Source organism: Rhincodon typus, chromosome 22 (assembly GCF_021869965.1).
Source record: "Rhincodon typus isolate 14 chromosome 22, sRhiTyp1.1, whole genome shotgun sequence".
NCBI classification, from domain to species: Eukaryota; Metazoa; Chordata; class Chondrichthyes; order Orectolobiformes; family Rhincodontidae; genus Rhincodon; species Rhincodon typus.
The window spans coordinates 19,489,391-19,510,208 of NC_063353.1; the positions used below are offsets into that span (position 1 = coordinate 19,489,391).

A 20,818-nucleotide genomic window follows, 5' to 3' on the forward strand; every position below is an offset into this window, starting at 1 on the left:
CTTTGTCCTGGATGATGCCAAGCTTCTTGAGTGCTGTTGGAGCTGCAGCCATCCAGGAAGATGTAGACTATTCCATCACACGATTGACCTGAGCGTTTTGGATGGTGGACAGGCTTTGGCGAGTCAGGAGGTGAATTATTTGTTGCAGTATTCCTAGTGTCTGACCTGCTGTTGTAGCCACTCTTTACGTGGCAGGTCCGTTTGAGTTTCTGGTCAATGGTAACCCCAAGGATGTTGACAGTGGGGGAATCAATGATAGCAACATGACTGAATATCAAGGGGCAGTAGTTAGATTGTCGCTTATTGGAAATGCTCATTACCTGGCTTTTGTGTGGCACGAGTGTTATTTGCCACTTGTCAACCCAAGCCTGGATGTTGTCCAGGTCTTGTTGCATTTGAACATGGACTGCTTCAATATTTGAGGAGTGCTGAATATTGTGCAGTCATTTCCATTTCTGACCTTTTGATGGAGGGAAGTTCATTTGTGAAGCAGCTGAAGATGGTTGGGGCCTAGGACACTACCCTGAGGAACTCCTGCAGAAATGTCCTGGATCTGAGATGTCTACCCTCCAATAACCACAATCATCTTCCTGTGTACCAGGTCTGACTCAAACCAGTGGAGAGATCCCCCGATACCCATCAATTCCAGTTTTTCTAGGGCTCCTTGATGCCACACTTGGTCAAATGTGGCTTTGATGTCAAGGGCTGTGACTGTCACCTCACCTCTGGAATTTAGCATTTGTGTGCATGTTTGAACTAAGGCTGCGATGAGGTCAGGAGCTGAGTAGCCCTGGCAGAATCCAAACTGGGTGTCACTGAGCAGGTTATTGCTGAGCAGGTGCTGTTTGATAGTGCTGTTGATGACACCTTCCATCACTTTATGACAAGAATGCAAGGTTGTAGAAGGATATTCTTGCTCAGTCTGATCCAAGATTTCAGTGTGCAACCTTTTAAGGTGGCAAATTTATGTGCAAATGAAATATATTTTTGTTTGAGGTGGAAGATGAGTACAGAAGCTGTTGACACGCCTATTAATATATTGTATCAGATAATGTTTGCAAATAAAGAATAAATTTCTATTTTTTCATAAATATAGCTCAAACTGTACTCAAGATAGTCTTACCAAACAAAGTTTGAATTTTTCACTTTTCTTCTCTGCTCCCCCCACCCCCACCACTCTGTCACGTCACCAGGCTTGATATTTATTTTCCGTAACAGTAGCCCCTGCCAATAGTTTTTCTCCACATTCAGTTAAAGACACACATTTATTTAGCCAAATCACCCTGTTTCTGGATTGGTGGAGACCAAATATGCTACTGAAGTTACACTGTACAATTCTGTGGAAGTCCAGACATACTAAACCATGTGGGAATTGCCCAGGAGGTTTATGTGTCCAATGGGCAATTCACATGTTGCCTAGTACTGACGCTGAGCTAGAGTTGGAAACTTCAGGCAGTGCTACGAGTTTTACCTGGATAGTTGCCAATGAAATGTCAAACAGATGTAAACATGGTCTAACTTCTTGGGTAACTACATAATCACACCCTACCCCCGCCCCTCATCTACACTGACCAGCTGCTTACAAAGTGGGGTTGAATATGCCTACACATCAGCACACCCAACCCAACCACCTCCCAGACCCGACTATCCTTCGACCACCTGTCTTGCCCCCAACCCATCCTGATCTCTTCTTCCTTCAACCCTACTCTCTGCCTACGCAGCTACCATTTCATCCACCGAGTTAGCCATTCATTGTCATTGAAAAACTGGACTTTTAATCTTACCATACATTGGGTGGTCTGCTAAGAAGGTGGAGTATCCTATCTTACCCTAATCCACTCTGCTGCAATGGAGTTCCCCAAGGAATGATGTGCTCTGCATTTCTTTGACAGCTGAGCTTGTAGGATCCTGGAAGAAAAGCTCAGCAGCCTCCAATTTGGAGAATCTTTGATAGAGCAGTAACCTGCTCATCAGTGCTGCTGCTTGGAAGATTTGGGCCAATGTATTTTGAAGGTCTAATTTACTTTTATTAAAGTAATTTTTAATATCAATCCAAAGTGGGCAAAAATCACAGGAAACTGAAATAGCCTGAATAAGGAGGTTGGCACTTCTGGATAACTTACTGTCCAATTAATAGAATACCTTTTAGGAATACATTAAAGTCTGCACCAGAATTTTTAAAGTGTGCTCCTTCAATCTGAGTACAAGGCAATCTCATCAATTGTTGCAGAGATGACTTGAAAACTCAAAAATGTTGTGATTGTTATGAGAAATCAATTTTGTTCAAAAACAGACTTTAGAATTATTGCATTTTGATTTATACAGATGTTAATTCAATCAAATGGGCTTCCCTGGATGGATGTCCTCAGGGAAGTCGGTTGAACATTCTCATCTGTATTTTGCGAACAAAAATTTCTTCACATTTTAACGTTGAATACACATAGGTTGTACCGTCACAACTTTTGCACTTCCATCTATTGCACCTCACTGGTAACCTCTGCCCTTTTTATTTTTGGCTAAATACAATGCACAGGCGAAATGATTTGGCAAATAGAAGAAGGCACTAAAGTGCCCATCCTGCAAATTTTCATCAACTGGTAAGAAGTTCAAAGAAATATAAAAGGATAGAGGTTACAATAATTGAAATAATTTACTTTTATAAATTGATTGGTAATTTGAAAATAAAATCTTCTAATAAGTGAACATAAATGTATTGGAACTACCTTTCTGGAAAGCTGAACAGTAAAAGGGAGAAAGGGAGTTTGTGGGTGTTGGATGGTGGTGGCAACATTTGTTAAACAGCCAAAGTTAGTTCAAGCCATGTAGTTTAAAGCTTGATATGATCGAACCTCACCTTGATTGCATTGTTTCCACAGATTCCAACAGTTGTGTCAAGGTCCAATGTAACTGCCAACAGCATGTCTGTGTATAGCAGGGAGGATGATGGTGTACGTTCACACAGCTCCAAAAAAAGCAGCTTCAGTGAGATCTTCAATTTAGCAGAGAATGAACGCCCTTTACCAGGTAGCTAAAAGAAATGTAACTGTAATTTATTTTGGCAATTAAACACATTTAAAAATGCTCTGAAAACTCCAATTTCAAAGTCTAACGAGGAAAATCAATGTTATTCCTTAATTCCTTACTGTCGGGGGCTACCAAGAGGAAAATCAATGTTATTCCTTAATATTTAGAGTCAATATACAGACAGTACTATGTAAGTTTGTTTTGTATATTAAATTCATGAAAAGTTAACTGTCCAGACCGTAGCTTCTACAGACTATGATGAGATCTAATTCCAAAACTTCTGGTTGAATCTACAAGTAATTGCAAGCTCTGGCTGCCTTTCTTTAGCAGTGTAAATTTTTTGAGATGGCAGTCTTGTTCATATAAGCATTTAAAGGAATCTAATTATTTAGTTTATACCCTCACAATCTTTGCACTTCCATCTGTTGCATCTCACTGGTAACCTCTCCCCTTTAGTTTTTTTTAAAAATCTCTAGATATCCACAATAGATTCCTGGATCTATGAATCTCTGTCATTTGCTGCCGTTTAACTGGGCTTTACTGAGAAAATTTATCTTGCCCATCCGATCACCACCTCTCCCCTATCTACCTCTAGCTCATGTTTGCTTAATTGGTTCCCCCACTCTTCAGCACTTCCTGCTTTCTTGCCTCTTTTCACCTAAATATTTATTTGCTCTTCACTCCTAGTGTGCAATGCCATGAGAGACTGAGCAACCTTATTTAAGTAATTAGGAACAGGAGTAGGCCACTCAGTTTGGTCCATGCTATAAAAACTATGGTTGCTTTCCTTCATTTGTATTTGCTCATCTTCGCTTCAAGTCACTAGATACCCTTGTCGAGCAGGAACCTGCAATTATCTCAACATCTTAGACCATAAGGTAACAGAGCCAAATTAGACCATTCAGCCCATTGAGTCTGTTTCACCATTTGATCATGGCTGATATGTTTCTCACCTCATGGTCCTGCCTTCTTCTTGTAACCTTTGATCTCCCTACGAGTCAAGAACCTATCTATCTCTTTCTTTAGTTCATTTGTTGCATTGGCCTTCACAGCCTTCTGTGGCAATGAATTCCACAAATTCAGCATCCTTTGGCTGAAGAAATTCCTCCTCATCTCAGTTTTGAAGGGTCATGCCTTCACTCTGAGGCTGTGCCCCGGGGCCTGGTTACTCTTACTAGTGGAAGCATTTTTTCCATGTCCACTCTATCCAGGCCTCTCAGTCTTCTGTAAGTTTCAATGAGATCCCTTATAATCCCTCTCAACTTCAGTGAGTACAGAGCCATAGTCCTCAACCACTCCTCGTATGACAAGGATTGTTTGGGGCCTTGGACGGAGGTAGGAGGGGAGATGTAGGGGCAGGTGTAGCCTTCTGCTTCTTCCTCTCCCATAGGCCCAACCAGTACTCCTACGCCAATACTTTCATTCATTTGGCGGAACTGGTCCTCACCCTCAACAATTTTTCCTTTGGTTTGTAGGAAGTGGGAGGAATCAAAGGGGTGGCCGTAGGCACCCACATGGGCCTGAGCTATGCCTGCCTCTTTGTAAGATTCATGGAACAGTCCCTCTTCCACAACTACACTAGCACCATCCCTCGCCTCTTTCTTTGCTATATTGAAGGCTATCGGTGCTGCTTCGTGCTCTGTAAGGAGCTCGAACAGTTCATCAACTTTGCCAACACCTTCCACCAAAACCTCAAAATCATCTGGACCATTTCTGACACCTCCCTCCTCTTCATGGACTTCTCCGTCTCCATCTCCAGTAATCGACTCACCACTGACATCCATTTCAAACCCACTGACTCACACAGTTACCTCGACTATATCTCCTTTCACCCATCCTCTCACAATCCCTCCATCTCCGCTGCATCTGCTCCCAGGATGAGGCATTCTACTCTAGGACTTCCCAGATATCCACCTACTTTAGGGACTGTAGTTTCCCCTCCTCTGTTTTTAAGAATTCCCTCAACTGCATCTCCCCCATTTCATGCATTTCTGCCTTCAAGCCCTCTCCTGTCAACAACAATAAGGATAGAGTCCCCATAGTCCTCACAAAGTACCCTACCAACCTCCAGATACAACGCATCATTCTCCGATATTTCTGCCACCTACAATCAGACCCCACTACCAAAAAGATATTCCTCTTCCCACCCCTGTCCACTTTCGACTGGGACCTTTCACTCCACGACTCCCTCGTTAGCTCCACACTCCCCACCAACCCCTCCACCACACCTGGTACATTTCCTTGCAGCTGCAGGAGGTGCTACACCTCCCCTCTCACCTCCGCCCAAGGCCCCAAACAATCCTTCCAAATCCGGCAGTTCATCTAACTTTATCTACTTATCCATTGTTCCCAATGTGGTCTCTTGTATATCGGGGAGACCAAATGCAGACTCGGGGACCAGTTTGCAGAGCACCCGCACTCTGCACACACCAACCAAGCCAACCTTCCAGTTGCCATCCACTTTAACTCCCTGCAACCCTCCACAACTCCCCTGGTGACATATCCATCCTTGGCCTCCTCCACTATCAGAGTGAGGCCAAATGTCAACTGGAGGAACAATACTTGATATTTCACCTTGGAAGCTTACAGCCCATCGGCCTGAATATTGACTTCACCAGCTTCAAAATCTCTCCACTCCCAACCTGACTCAACTATTCTCTCTACCCTTCCCAGTGACCAACCACAATAACGACCTACCTGTATCCACCGATCTCCATCTGTCCTACCCTCCTGCCCCTCCCTCTAATTATTTCTGGGCACCTGTCCCCCACCCCAGTCCTGACAAAGGTTTTCAGCCCAGATTGTTCACTTCCCTGCTCCTCGGATGCTGTCTGACCTGCTGTTCTTTTCCAGCTCCATGTTTATTCACACAACTGCAGTGACATGTTTCCCACTATATTTGAAGACAACATACCATCCTCAAGCCCCACAATGCCCTATCTGCTGATCTATTCCTGTAATAAATCCCCTATCATGACTGCTGTTTCTTCCTCCTCCTCCTCTTGTACAGCCAAACTGCTCCTTGTGCTATTAGCTTGGTCCTCACTTGCACACGTCTCCGGAACCAATGCCTTCACCAGTACCCAAATGGAATATTGATTTGCGAGCAGAAGCTCGGGACACCTGGACTGTTTGCCCGGTTCTCTTGGACTGCCTTGCAGTCATCCATTTGCTTTCTGTCTCCATGCTTAGCTTGCGTGTGACCAACTCTGAACATGCTATCTAAGAAGATATCAGCCTCTCAGATTGCCACAGTAACTCCAGAACACTTGAGTTCCAAAACCCAGAGCTCACATTTCTACAGCTGCACATTGGTTGTCTAGGTGAACAGTAGAGTCAACGACTTCCTACATATAAATTCCATGCAGCCAAGCTGCACTATGTCTCCTTAACTTCACTTCTTTTAGCTTTGTTTTATTGTATTTTGATTTACAGTTGTTATATTGACTATTGACGCACCTTTCTAGTACTGAAAAATCTGACTAATACTTAACGTTCTTGGTGTAATAAACCTTACCTAAGGCACCTCTTTTCCCTATGCAATGCATTGTATGTAATTCCCAACTCTCAAATTCCCTACTTGCTTGATCTGTGTCTCACTTGGGCATAATCTTCTGACTGTGCAACGCTTACTGACTTATAAACTAGGTTTTTGTTCCCTTGAGTGTAGAAGATTAAGGGTGAATATCTGAGGTGTTTAAGGTAATTGAAGACTTTGGTAGGGTTGATAGAAGGAAACATAGAATAAAGAGATTAACCGTAAACTTAGAGCTAGACCTTTAAAGGGTGATGTCAGAAAGCACTTCTTCATGTAAAGTTTGGTGAAAATGGAAACCACTCCGGAAAAGCTATTGAGCTTCGGTCAATTGGAAGAATTGAATCTGGAATGGATTGCTGTTAGGTAAGGGTAGGTGGAGCTGAGACATAGATCAGTCACATAGAACAATCCAAAAAGGCTGAATAATTTGCTCCTGTGTCTGTATTCCAAACTGGCATAATAAGTAGCCTGCAGAACAGAGATAACGTATTTGCTATTGCCAGAACTAAATTTTATTAAATTGTTAATTAACTCCGTTATTCTTTTTCTGCCAAAAGTTGAGTTTTTTGTCAATTCTGAAAAAAGGCCAATTTTGAAAGCAGCATTATGTTTGGTTATGCATGTTATGTACTGCTAACAGAGTAAAGTTCATTTCTCATGAGTATATACAATTAAAAGATGCGCGGTTCTTTCCAGTATGTGAAAATGGCTGGCGCTGCTGTCTAATTAACAGGGACAAGAAGATACCCACTGACTACATTCGGAATGGTTTTCTCTATGTAACAGAAAAGTAAGTAATTTGAGTTCTCTATAGAGACTGCATTGTGTGTAACAAGGAATAAGTTCAATGTTGGTACAATTCAACTATTAAAACGCATTTAGCAATCTTAGGACATTCCAAACTGCTTTATTATGAATTATGTACACTTTTTCAAAGTCTGAACCCTGCTTATGATGTAGGAAATGCAGCAGCCAATTTCTACATACCAAAATTTCATAAACAACAATGTGACAATGATCAGATAACTTGTTTTGTAATGTTGATTAAGGATCAGTATTGACCAGACATTCTAGAGGAACCTCTCACCCTCTTCCAAACAGAGGAATCTTTTGTGCCGTTTTGAAAGGGTGAACAGGGCCTTCGCTTGATGTCACATCTAAAAGTCGATGCTTATGACAGTGCTGTTAATATCTGTCAGTGCTGTCCATATCTGTCAGTAAAGACAATATCTGTGTAAGATACTAACCAGCATGTTGCTATCATTCAGCAACAAAAATTAAAAAAAAAAAAAAAATTCCTGGCTATATTCCATGTTGAAGTTAGGCTCTCCAATTAAACACTTAAATGAGTGATTTTCCCATTAATTTTTAAATGGGATTTTCTGCTTCCTGCTTTTTTTTTCCATTGTTTACATCCAGCCACAATGTCTGTTGTCTTGCGCAAGGGTAATAACACATTTGAGTTTCTTGAAAGAGCCGCACATAATTGATCTTGAATCCGGGCACAAAATATTTTTTCTTTTCATCACAAAGCTGGAATATTATAATCAGGCAAATATCTTTTTTACTGCACCTTAGATCTGAAACACAGATTTAAATCTAATGATTCACACTGTGTTCATTACAGTAGCATCTACTGCGTTCTTCTTCACAGAGCCACTCCAGAACACCCGTACCTTAAGCTAAAGAAACCATATCTTTTTAGAACTAATTCTTTACCTCAGTGCCTTCAAGTTTTTCTAGCTCCTAGTTATGAGTGTTCTTTTGTTGGCAGGTTTGAAACTGTTCTTTCTAACCTTCTTCTCTCCAGTTCCATGTTATGGACTCTCTTTCTGTCCAGCCTCCCTCATTATCCCATCCCCTTGCATCCTCCATCCCTTTCCCACCCCACCCGCTTCAACCTCTACTTGCTGTCTCACCTTCTCTTGCAACCCCTATCTTCCCTCAGTCTCCTTGCATTCTCCTCCCATCCAGCTGATCACAAGCCAGAGGACTGTTGAGGCAAAAAGGCAGCTCCCAATGCTCCCTCGCATCATTAACCTAAAGGCTTCTTCAGGCCTGACTCCCACTCCTGCCTTGGCAAAATGCCAGCTATCTCTCAGCTCCAGCCTTCCACCTTCCTGCTCTTTGACCCTGGCTGCTGTATTCCAGAATCTTGCTGTTATGGTGACTCCCCCATTGTTGGCACTATTTTGAGTCAGATTCCTGGGACTTCCAATTTACAACATCGTGGATGTACCTCCACCAAATGAATTGCAAAAGCAGCGCATCACCACTCCTCAAGGGCAACTAGGACAGGTAACGAATGCTGGCCCAGCTAGCAATGCCCACATCCCATGAGTGAATTTAAAAGGAAACTTCCTTATCTGACTGCTCAAAATTCCTCAAGTTCACTGCTCACAGGTTGTTCCTCTCCTATATCTGTGGCTAAGAGGTGTAATAAGTAATAAACATGGGATATATCCAACCTGTGACAGGGTTAGGGTTAGGGTTAGGCTCCTCATCGTTTTTTTTTCCATTCAATTTACATGATTGACTGACTGCCCCATGAGTGAATTTTCCCCAGTGACTTGGGGATATCAGGGGAAGATTAGCCCATTGACCCTGCATATTTTGTGTATTGTCTTGAATTATTCTACCTATGATGCACAAGTAGTCCTGATTCAGAACTAGATGATACTATTTACACATTCAATGCACTAATGAGGCTATCAAAAATTCAAAATGAGTAAGACAACTGATTTTAGAACCATATTTTCCCTAGTGCATTCAACTGTATGTTGACTTGTTGAAAGAATAAATCTGCAGTCAAACTTTGTTAGATTATTCCATGGTCTAACAAAAACTGACAGGTTTGTATTCTATTAATTAGCATTTTAAAACAGCATATATTTATTCAAGAGTATCAGTATATAAGAAAATTAATTTCCAGAAGTGAAACCAAAGTTCTAGTATGTGATACTTGGCTAGCAGCTAAATTTTTGAGTTCATTTTTTGTTTGCATTTAATAACATTATTTCAATATATTAATGTCCTTCTGAAATATGTTTCAGATTCCTCTCAATCACAGCAAATCATAAGTCGAGCAATTAGATTTGGAGGCCGAGTAAAATCGAGTTTAACTCGAAGAGAGATTGCAATAGCTGTTTGTCAATCAGAATTTTATTATCCTTATCCATAATTCAGCACTTCAGGAATAAAACCTCTTTTAAATTCTTAGCAAAATATTTATAGTATAGTCTGGTACTATGACATGAATAAATTCCATACTTAAAATTGTGTTCGCATAATATTTAGGAGAAGAAGTTTACATGAAAGGATAATTATTATCAGGACATAGTTTTGAAGAAATTTTCCATGCAAATCTGTCTTCTATCTTTTTTCAATGTTGGCTGGACTTGTTAAAATAATAAAATATTTAAATGGACTGGAGAAGCCTGGATTTATTCATTGAAGATTTGTACTGTTTCACTATAGCCCATTTGTTAAGTGTTATTTACCAATCGATGTGTTGAGTTTTAATAAGCATTTAGCTGGATATGTAACTTGCCTAGTTACTGTGAAGTGGTGTTTTCTGTCACCTGCTGGTGAGCACTGCAGTTGAGCACTTAATAATGTTTTGCATTTTAAACAGACAAAAGTCCATGATGTTGTATTAGTCCTGTATTAAATGCAGAAACTGAGAATGCTGACAAAGCTCATCAGATCAAACAGCATCTGCAAATAAAGTAGACAGGTTTGAATAGGATTATTTGACACATTAATTTGTGTAAACATATTAGCTAGCAGGAGTCTAACCTTTCCATGTTAGCTATCTGTGCTGGTGACCACTTGTTGAATTCTGTTTCTCTAAGTTTCCAACATCTGGAGGAGTTAGCGTTTTGTTTGTCTTGTCCCAGATTTTGTATTGAACTTCACAGTGAGGCTAATAGCACTTATCATTGTTGTGAAATAAACTTGGCAACAACTTCCAGAATGAAGATATGAGCAATGAAATGTGGAAATCAGCGGTTGCGCTATTAGTAACCCTGTTACTTCACAGCCTGAACATTCCTGGAGTAGGGCATTATGAAGGTGGAGAAAGGTTGGAAATTAGAACAAAGTTAATTAAGTTTTCCATTCTGGGACACAGGCAAGAAGCCACACTCGTACAGTTATCAGTGTAGCAGAGAAAGAGATGAGGGAGGGGACGCAAGTCGGACTGGATAAAGACTTATCCTATGAAAGTTGTGAACAGTACCTCCCTGAAACAAATGTATAGATACAGTACACCTTGCTAGTTAGTCACCATAGCAGAAATATTTAGGGCTGATGCTTTCAGGAGTGAATGAACCTAATGCCATGGTAAGTCATAATTACTGTCAAACAACCTCTCTGATCCATAAACGTGAATTTCCGTAAGTTTGGAGTTGCATTCCTTCATAATTAATCAGCGATTTTAAAGAGCAAAATATATTAACTTTTAGATTTTCTATTTTGTTTTATCTTGCTTTGTAATTCCTGGTTTGGAGCCTGTATGTCTCAGTGGGGACTCTTTGATCTCATCAGTTGAAGAGCCATGCTGTTGTTTGTCCTGCTTACTCTCAGAATAAATCCCTTGTAGAGGGCTGAATGTCTTGCCTCTTATCAATCCAAGCTTGAATGCTGTTTTATTTCTGCCAGTATGTTGGAGGGAATGACATTTATGAAGCAGCTGAAGATGGTTGGGCCTAGTTCGCCACACCAAGGAATTCCTGCATCGATATGTTGAGGTTGAGATGATGTACATTTAACAACCACAACAATCTTCCTTTGTGATTTCAGCCAATGGAGAATTTCCCCCCCGATTCACATTGACTTCAATTTTGCCACAGCTCCTTGATACCACACTCCATCAAATACTGCATTGATATCAGGGGAAGGCACAGTCACCTGACTTCTGGAATTCAGCTCTTTTGTCCATGTTTAGAACAAGAAGAGAAAGACTCTTTAGGAAATGATTAATTTGATATTCCATGATGGGGTCCTGGTCCATGGTATGAAAGGTAGAAAGAAGCATCATAGAGTTGACATTTGGCCTCCACGCTCAATTTTCAAAACAAAAGCAGTGATATTCTTTATTGTTTCAAGCCAGTGTTACACTTGGGCCTGAGGAAGCACAGTGCTGCATGTTCAGAGAGGTGTAGTGAAGAATAGAGTAAAATAGCAATTTATTTTCACTCGTATTTAGGAAGATTGAGTGAAAAGTGTTTAAGTCACCATACTTGAGTGTCATTTTAATTACAGAAAATATAAAAAAGAAATATTTCAGACAAAGTTCATCTTTTGTTCCCTTCACGCCTCCTGGCTTTCTGAACTGAATGTGGGACGCTGCCGTTGAAGCCATTGCTGAGGCTGCTATAGCAAGGAGGAACAGACTGGACCCACAATGCTGAAGCCGCTGCAGCAGCCCCTTTGCTGCTGCTGCAAGGATTCTGAGGCTGGACTCACCATGTCACCATTGCCAAAGCCACCACGTCACCGCCATAGCCAGGCGGAATGGATCGCCATCAAGTTGCTGACGCTGAAGCTGCAACCGACATGGCCACGAGGAATAGACCAGAACCAGCACGCTGCTGTCACAGCTTCTCGCAACTGCTTTTGTGCAGCATAGCCGCAGAAAGAAGACAAGACGAAGTTTGATATGAAAGATAAATGAAGAAAGAAAATAAAATGAAAGAAGGATGCGGTAGGCCTGGTGATTGGGAGCAGATGGGCTCAGAAGCCTGAACGTTCCCTATCTGCCGCCGCTGCCATCTTTAATTCTTGAATATGTGAACAGAGTAGGAAAACTCTGACATCACATCACAATTACAATGAAAAAATCTAGAGAGGGTAAGTGGCCCAAGGGAGCGTCCCTGGTGTGGCTCAAAGAATCTACTGTGTGCATGGGAGGTAGGGAGTAGTGAATTGGGGAAGAAATGGGTCCAAATAAAGGTGGCAAAATAAGAGCTCAACATCACGTCAAGTTCAAAGTTCACTGAGGTGGGTGTGCAAGTGAATGAAGCTGAGGCCTTTGGGCATTGATCATTAGGTATCAAAGGGAGCAAGATCAGAGCAGATAGTGAAAACACAGCAACATATGAGAATGGAGACAGGAATGTCATCAAATGAAGTTTGATGAAGAAATGCTGGGACATAGAAAGACAATCTTTGGAATTCAAATGCATGTCAACTATTCGTTGAAAACAAAACTAATGAGAGAAATCTTGGATTAGTAAAAGAGAAGAACAGTGATGCAACTGGCTGAAAATTGCATGCTGTTCCAGTTGTTGTCACTACAATAAGACTGTTTACAAGAGTTATTCAATGTTTGCATTAACATTAGTTTTTTTTGCTGTGGGCTGTAGCCTAATCAGATTTTCGCAAATCAATCTAGATTCAACTGACGTGAGGATTTCTGTTAAGCAAAAAGTAAAATTTATCAACAATTGATAAGGTTACCTTTTCAGAACCAATAATAGACCATAAAGGAGAAAAGCTAATGAATTTTAATGCTTTAAAATTTTACTTCTGTGATCCCATTTATAATTTCTCCATTTACGCTTAGGCTTGTCATCAAACATTCATTTTCTTATTATATTTTCAGTTAAATATGAAACAAACCAGATACAACTGAAGACCCTGAATGATACTCTGATTAGTTATCTTACAAATATAGAATGATAAATGTCAAACGCTATAGTTAATTTCCAATGAAAGGTCACAGATCTGAAAAATTAATGTTGTTTGTCCGTCTTCACGGGTGCTGAGTCTCCATTGTTTTCAGTTCTTAATTCTGATTTCCAGCATCCACAGTATTTTGCTTTTGTATACATTTTTTTTATCTTTCCCTTCCTCCAGTTATTTATGCTTTGAAAGCTCCAAATCTGGTTCATCCAAGAAAAATAAGATCATAAAACTAAAAGAAATTACAGATATTCAAAAGGTAAGTTTCTGGCCTCTGAGCTTTTTTACTTTTTCATATTCAGCTATGGCGTTTGAACGTGATGCCAAGGATGTTGTTTGTCGCCCATGCTTTTGAGAAGTTGGTGGTAAGCTGCTTCTTAAAATGCCTGAGTTATGTTTTAGCTTGTTTTTGTTTTTGTAGTTTTGTCTTTAATATTTTTGGTTTGAGTTTTGAAAGTTGCAAACAACTTGTTAAGAATTGCATGTAATTCACATAGTAATGTGCCTTGACATTTTATGTTGAAGTTTATATCGTGCTTTTAGCACATTTTTATACTCCCCTGAACACAAATATGAAGCCACTGCGTTTAAGCACTCTGGAATTACATGGAACAAAGTGGCAGGATAGCTAAGCTTTTTTTTAATAACTTTGAATGGTTACATAGGCATAAGCACACCAATATGGATATGCAGATGATAAATATGTATTTATGATTATTCTGAAGTGTGGGTGTATAATATACACGTATATCAACATTCCCAACAGTAACTTGAGTTCTAAATGAACAAGGAAATTCAGTCCCTAGTGGCCATAAATCGACTACACAATTACCATAAATTCAGCTTTAATTTAGCAAGGCCTTATGAGATGCTGTGCATAAAAGTGGGAATATCTTGATTTGATAGTTGAAGGGCTGGATTTCTCTGTGTTTATCAGCTTATCTTCTATCAGTACATTAAACTTGTTCTGCCTAAATAATGTCACTAGGTTCAATATAGATTGATACAGTTTCCTGAATTGAGATTATTTATCATGACCATAGAAACTGGGTGTATATAAGATAAATCCAAGCTGATAGTATCTTTAAATACCTTTTAATGTGGGAGAAAAAAAAAATCAGAGTTGCTTCATGAAGGTTACGTGCAGTCAAATATTTTAAAACATAGTAGTATTTGAAAGCATTCTTAAATTTTCAGGAAATGTGCTTTTGATGACATCAGATAATGGTTTTGATTAATTTAATTAACATTGATTAATTACTTAAGTTCATCTTTTAGTATTTTGTCTTAACTTTGAAATGTGCTGATCTTTCTATCCAAAATCTTATTGTGTGCATTTTCATTGCATCAACATTCAAATAAGTGCTTTGCATCATGAAGTGTTGAGTGATCTGGCAAGGAGGCTTTATGTGGAATCAAGCAGCTTTACTATAAGTCCAAAAATTATGTTGCTAGTCTATAATATCAGCTTGGATTTATGCAGCACCTTTTAAAAGAAAGCATGTTTGTTTAGAAAGATGTCAAAAGTTTAAAGTGTCTCAACAATAGTAAAATATTCTTACATGTTCCAAAAAAAATGTGCTTTGGTAATGGGCTAATAGTTTTATTCCATTTTGACTCTGTTTTGCAGAGTCTATTTCTTCAAAAGTATGAATTTTCCTGATGATATGTTTTGCTGAAATCTAGTGGAACATAATCATTTAGAGGATTTTGTATAATTTAACTTTAGTCATTATATAATAAAAAAAAATTGAAAATGTTCAAAAATATAATATAAATGTGAACATAAAAGAGCCCAACAATTATCTTGAATATTGTTATGAAATCATATGTCACTGAATTTTAAAGGCAGTAGCTACATTTTAAAGGATCAAGTGGAATAATCTAAGTGTAAACAAAAATTCTGGAAATACTTAAACAGTCAGGCAGCATCTGTGGATAGAGGAATGGAGTTAACATTTTTGGCCAGTTATTCAACAGAATAGCTTAATTGGTGAACTACATATTTTCCCAAGTGCCACTGGAGTGTATGTGTTTTTCTCATGATTAACTTCAAGTGGCATTTTAAAAAAAAAATCAACTTGAATATTGCAAATCTTTAATTGTCACACTAGTTTGCTATTCTTATTTATTTGGATCGTAGCCAAAGATGTTAATCTCAACTCAAAATACTAACCATTGCCATTATGAATTATTTTTAACTCATCATTTTCTCTGCCCTTTTTGCTCCAACAGTACAAAGTTTTGTCAGTTTTGCCAGGATCAGGAATGGGCATTTCAATAACTACTCCGTATACGCAAAAGGTAAGCCATTTCTTTCTTTGAGGTTTATGTGCGGACGCACAAATTAGATACAGAAGCCAGTCATTTGATCCCTCAAACCTGCTTTGCCATTCAACAAGATCATGTCTGATCTGTTTGTGCTTTAAATTTCACTTTATCTACCACTGAGAACCTCTGATACCATTGCCTAATATGAATCTGACTACTTCTGACTTAAAAATATTCAGTGACTCTGCCTCAATCACCTCCTGAGGTAGAGACGTCCAAAGTTGCACAACTGAGAGAAAAGAATTTCTCATCTGTCCTAACTTTTAAACAATGGCACCCAGCTCTGGATACACCCTCAAGAGGAAACATCCTTTTGATTTCCAACTTGTCAAGACTGATCAGGATCTTGCTTGCTTAAATCACCCTTCACACTTCTAAACTCCTGTGGAAGCAAGCCCAGTATGTTCAACTATCCTCAAACAACCCACTCATCCCATGTTTCAATCCAGTAAGCCTTCTTTGAGTTTAATTTTGCAAGGCCACAAAGGATCTCAGCCACACAGCAAAATTAAGGCTGTACTAAGGTAAAGTACTCACTTGCACAGAGTAATAACATGAGTTATGTCTCCTGTACAATGATACATGAGAAATACGGTGCGACATCTGATCTTATACAGAGAATTCTTGCTTTTCATTGTGAAACTCAATAATGCGTATATAATTGTGTTACATTGAAAGGAAAGACGTTTACACTCACTTAGATTGTGCTGGAATTTCCTTGAATTCCAATAAACTATTTTTCTGTCTTTTAGCCACTCGTATTCGGTGCTATGTTACACCGGGATGAAGCCTTTGAAGCAATAAATTGTCAACATACTAAAATAACATCCAGTGTATCCAGTAATGAAACTTAACCAAGTTCTTACAATAATCAGAAGTCATGTGTATAATAATATGGAAATGAACAGTTGGACAAGAACCTCCATTACTTGTTTGATATTTGTGATGGATTTTGTACAAAATTGGAGTAGATGGTTTGTAATCTGTATATTTTTAACTTGCTGTTTAGTTCTTTTACATTTTTGTCAGAGTTCTCCACAAAAGTGCTATTACTTTCAAAGTAATCCCTGCACAGTGAGCACTTTTGGCATTTGTTTACAGACATTTTAAATGGTAGTCTAAATTGGGGTATGGAAGAATTGAGAGTGGTTCTTAGAATAAAGTAAGACAAAATTTCGAGTCAAAGATTTGCAAAATCTGATTGCCAAGATTGTATACTTTTCGGTGTCCATTTCAGATGGCGAGAGTATTAGTTGAGATAATTCTCCTGGCAGAAGAGGCTAGTAAACTAAGTGAAGTGAATATGTTGCACCTTAAACCTGAGGACTGGACATCATGGATATTAAGCAATTGACATTAATACATTATGAAGTGATTCATTAAACATTAGCATGAAAGGATCAGAGTATAATGTAGCCACGTCTACAAATATCACAACGTCAATAATCTCACCCATTTGTTCCATGAAAATAAAATATAATTACTAAAAGTTTTTTAAAATTATTTTTGCTGCATGTTAACTACCTATTCAATTTACTTTCTCTGGTTTTAAGATCCATATATAGCCCTTCCATTGGCATTGATAAGATTTTGCAATATAAATATGTGGAAAAATTAGAGCTTTGCACAGTTCTTCCCCCTGATTTAAATGTTGCATTTATATTCTAAAATGCTTAAAAGTGTTTTACTTTTCTTCCTGCTAACTCCCTCCAAAAAGGCTAGATTTTGGCAAGACGTTTTAGATGTTCCAGATTTTGAAATTAAAAAATTTGATGGGTTTATCTCACTTCATCTTGTTTTGTTTTCTAAGTAAAAGCCTGATTTTGTCCATATTCACTGCATTAGTAACATTTTCCTGCATCTTTGTTTTAAGTTGCACCATCATCAGATCTATTTCCAAGGCTTTATGAGCAGCAATTAACTTGTTAACATGAAAGTGGTATCAAGTGACACCTTCCAATATTCCTTTTCTCCCTATGTGGTAAAACCCGTCCTTGTTCAGTGTCTTTTCCCTAGAGAGCCAATTTTGAGACATCTTATACATTAGCCAATGCCCTGCCTCTCAGTACTATGGTTCAAAAGATACAATGGCTCAGAGAATTTCTAGAAAGCAGTTCCTTTCTCCTTCATTTTTTGCTGCTGTCAATGTTCAGCATGGTGTCTAAATGCACTGAACTCTAAATTTCCTCAAGCACCTCCAATCCTAGATATTATAATAGCAAAGATGGCAGGTGTTTGCATGTCCCATACCTTTCTGACATTTAAAAAAAAAAGTCCTGTGATTTCACCAGTGGTAGCAGCAGCTACTCTCTGCCATTGCCTTCTCCAAATCAAAATTCTTCGTTTTGTACTCCAAGTCCAGTCTGAATGCAAAATGTGACGTGACTGACAAACTTGCAAAGGACCTTCACTGATCTCAAAGCTGCCAATTACCAACTCCTAAAATGTTCTGATTCATTTTATTTGTCCAATTTCTAATAAAGTTTATACTGTACATGAAGATACGTGATCATGCTGAATAATTTTGATTAATATAGTTCATACAATATATACCGATTTCTTTGATTTATTCAAGGTGTAATTTGTTACAACTTCTGGTTTAACATTGTTGAGACAGCAAAAACTGGAATACAAATAATACGTTTGTGATGTATAGTTTCTTGAAGTGCGTACATTTGCCAAGTTCTCTGCACCTTTAGTTTACTGTTAAAGAGGGTATGTTTACTGAGGGCTAATTTTCCAGCTTCTGTATAGAAGTGCATTTGCTGGTGGATCCCTTAAAGGACACAAATTAGCAACAATTTTAAGTTTAAAATAATGTAAACACTTTGTAAAAAAAATCAACAGGTAGTTTTTAAACTAAGGCAATTTATTTTCTTAATATCCCTGTCATAAAAATGCAGTTGCCATACTTGATAAGCATTAGATATATTGACTGTCTACATATTGAAAGTTGTGCATAATTGTTTTTGGTATCATGTAAAACTTTTGGTGTAAAGAAAGCAGAAAATATTAATAGATCCAGGAAATGTAACTTAAGCCTATAAAATTTGCAAGCTTCGCATCATGTTTATTGTAAAAAGAAAACAAAGTCTTGTAAAAAGTCACAGATTTTTATTTGCAATAAATGGTTCTGTAAAAAAAAAAGCAACTTTTTATTATGGTTCTATAATGTACACTACCATCTGCATTTCAGCTTCAAACTGTTTTGCTATTGAGTGCCTATCCATTTTAAGAACCATCAATAGTATATGCCTGAGTATTATTGAAAGTCTTTTATTCATTAAATTTGTTTTGTGATTAAACTTTCACATTCAAATTGAAATTGCAGTTGTCCCATAGATACTGATGAATAGTGAAATAATTTTGGGACCCTGCTGCTTCAGCAAATTTCTGACATTGTGTATGCATTTTCTGAAGTCTTTCTCCTTCCCCTACTTCTACTTCCATTTATGCTGAACTACAGGATCAGTTGCCAGCTTGATACTCTTTGGAACTGACACATGAGCAGTTATCCAGGGTGGACTTAGCCCCAGCCTGTGAATCGTAAGAGGGACAGAAAGAATAGTTGTGGCAATGCAACTGCAATCCTGGAGGCAAAACCACTGAACCAGTGATTGCTTGTTTTAACTGTTTCAAAGCTGCTTTGTTCATTTCCTTGGCGTACAGTGCCTTGTCGCTAAATAGATTTAGTTCACAGAGTACTTTGCCACCCCTGAAAAAGCTATAATACATGCCAAGTTTGCAGCCACATTGGCTGATTAAATTGAAATTATGCATATCCCGTGCACAACACTAGAAATGCTCCCATTACACTCTGTATCTGCATATATGGGTGACTTCTGTTGCAGAATGCTTGGATGCATTCTGGCTTAGGGATGTCTGTTGCCAGTAACTGATGTCACCAGGCCTGTTTGCACACGGTATGATTTTTTAGAATGTAAAACAATACAGCATAGAAACAGGCCCTTCAGCCCACCATGTCTGCACTACTGTGATGCCAGTCTAAATAAATCCCATCTGCCTGCACATGGTCTGTATCCCTCTAATCCGTTGGTGATTATTTTTGCGATTGGAATATCTACTCTGATAATATTATTTTGCAGTGGATAGTTCTAATTCGTGTTTTCAAAATTGAATACTGTGACTTGGGTATTAACACAATCTGTTCCATCAAGGATATTGAAATAACAGGATGAATTTGGAAGGCATAAATAAGTCATAGTAGATACTAAACATGTCCAGATATGGCACAGAAAAAAGCTGGAACATGTACTAACATGTACAACTAGTTCAAAACAATAATCAACAACAGCTCGAGAATATCATCTACAAAGTAAAAATGGTTAAATTTAGATCAGAGAAAGTCATGATTATGGTCTGCAATTCTCTGGTTATTCCCCATCTTGTGTTCCATTTCTGCATCTCATCACTAACTCAGTCAGACACTGGTAACCATGGACAGAAGGACCACAATGTTGCTTCCTGATATCATATTTGGAATTGTGAAAAAGACTGAGTAGAATCCGATCTAGAAATAGAAAGCGCAGGAAATCTTCATAAATGCTATGACAATGTGTTAAACATAGAAACCAATGGCATACTCCAGGTGTGGTCTCACCAAGGCTGGGTACAATTGCAGTAAGACATCCCTCCTCCTGTACCAGAATCCTCTCACTATCAAGGCCAACATACCATTTACCTTCTTCAACCCCTGCGGCATCTGCCTGCTTATCTTTAGCAAATGATGTACCAGGCAACCAGGTCTCGGTTGCAATTCCTCTTTTTCCCAATCTATTCCCATTCAGACAATAATCTGCCTTCCTACTTTTGCGACCAAATGGATAACATCACATTTTAGCCACATTACACTTTATCTGTCATATATTTGGCCACTCACTTGTTCAAATCACAATGATTTGCAATCACCTCACATTTCAGCCTCTCCCTCAGATTTCAGTCATCTGCAAACTTGGATATATTACATTTAGTTCCCTCATTTGAATTATTAACATATATTGTGAATAGCTGGGGTCCAAACGCTGACCCCATGAGTCACTGCCTGCCACTTGGAAAATTACAGGTTTATTCCTACTCTTTGCTTCCTGTCTGTCAACCAGTTCTCTATGTAAGTGCAATGCTCCAATCCCATGCACTTTTGCTTTACATGCTAATTTCTTATGTGGAGCCTAAATGTAAATCTTCTGAAAGTCCAAATACACCGCATTCGCTGGTTCA

The 20,818-nt window shown here is 38.8% G+C and overlaps 1 protein-coding gene across 1 annotated transcript in view; it reads left to right on the forward strand.

Annotated features, from left to right (window-relative positions):
* gramd4a (GRAM domain containing 4a) overlaps window positions 1-18,727 on the forward strand; it is a 146,768-nt gene extending 128,041 nt beyond the window's left edge. Inside the window, exons 14-18 of the mRNA XM_020518497.2 lie at window positions 2,877-3,024; window positions 7,259-7,352; window positions 13,424-13,508; window positions 15,485-15,553; window positions 16,333-18,727. Coding sequence (XP_020374086.2) covers window positions 2,877-3,024; window positions 7,259-7,352; window positions 13,424-13,508; window positions 15,485-15,553; window positions 16,333-16,434 — 498 coding nt within the window. The 3' untranslated portion in view covers window positions 16,435-18,727. The remainder of the gene's footprint in view (window positions 1-2,876; window positions 3,025-7,258; window positions 7,353-13,423; window positions 13,509-15,484; window positions 15,554-16,332) is intronic.
* The last annotated feature ends 2,091 nt before the right edge of the window (window positions 18,728-20,818 follow it).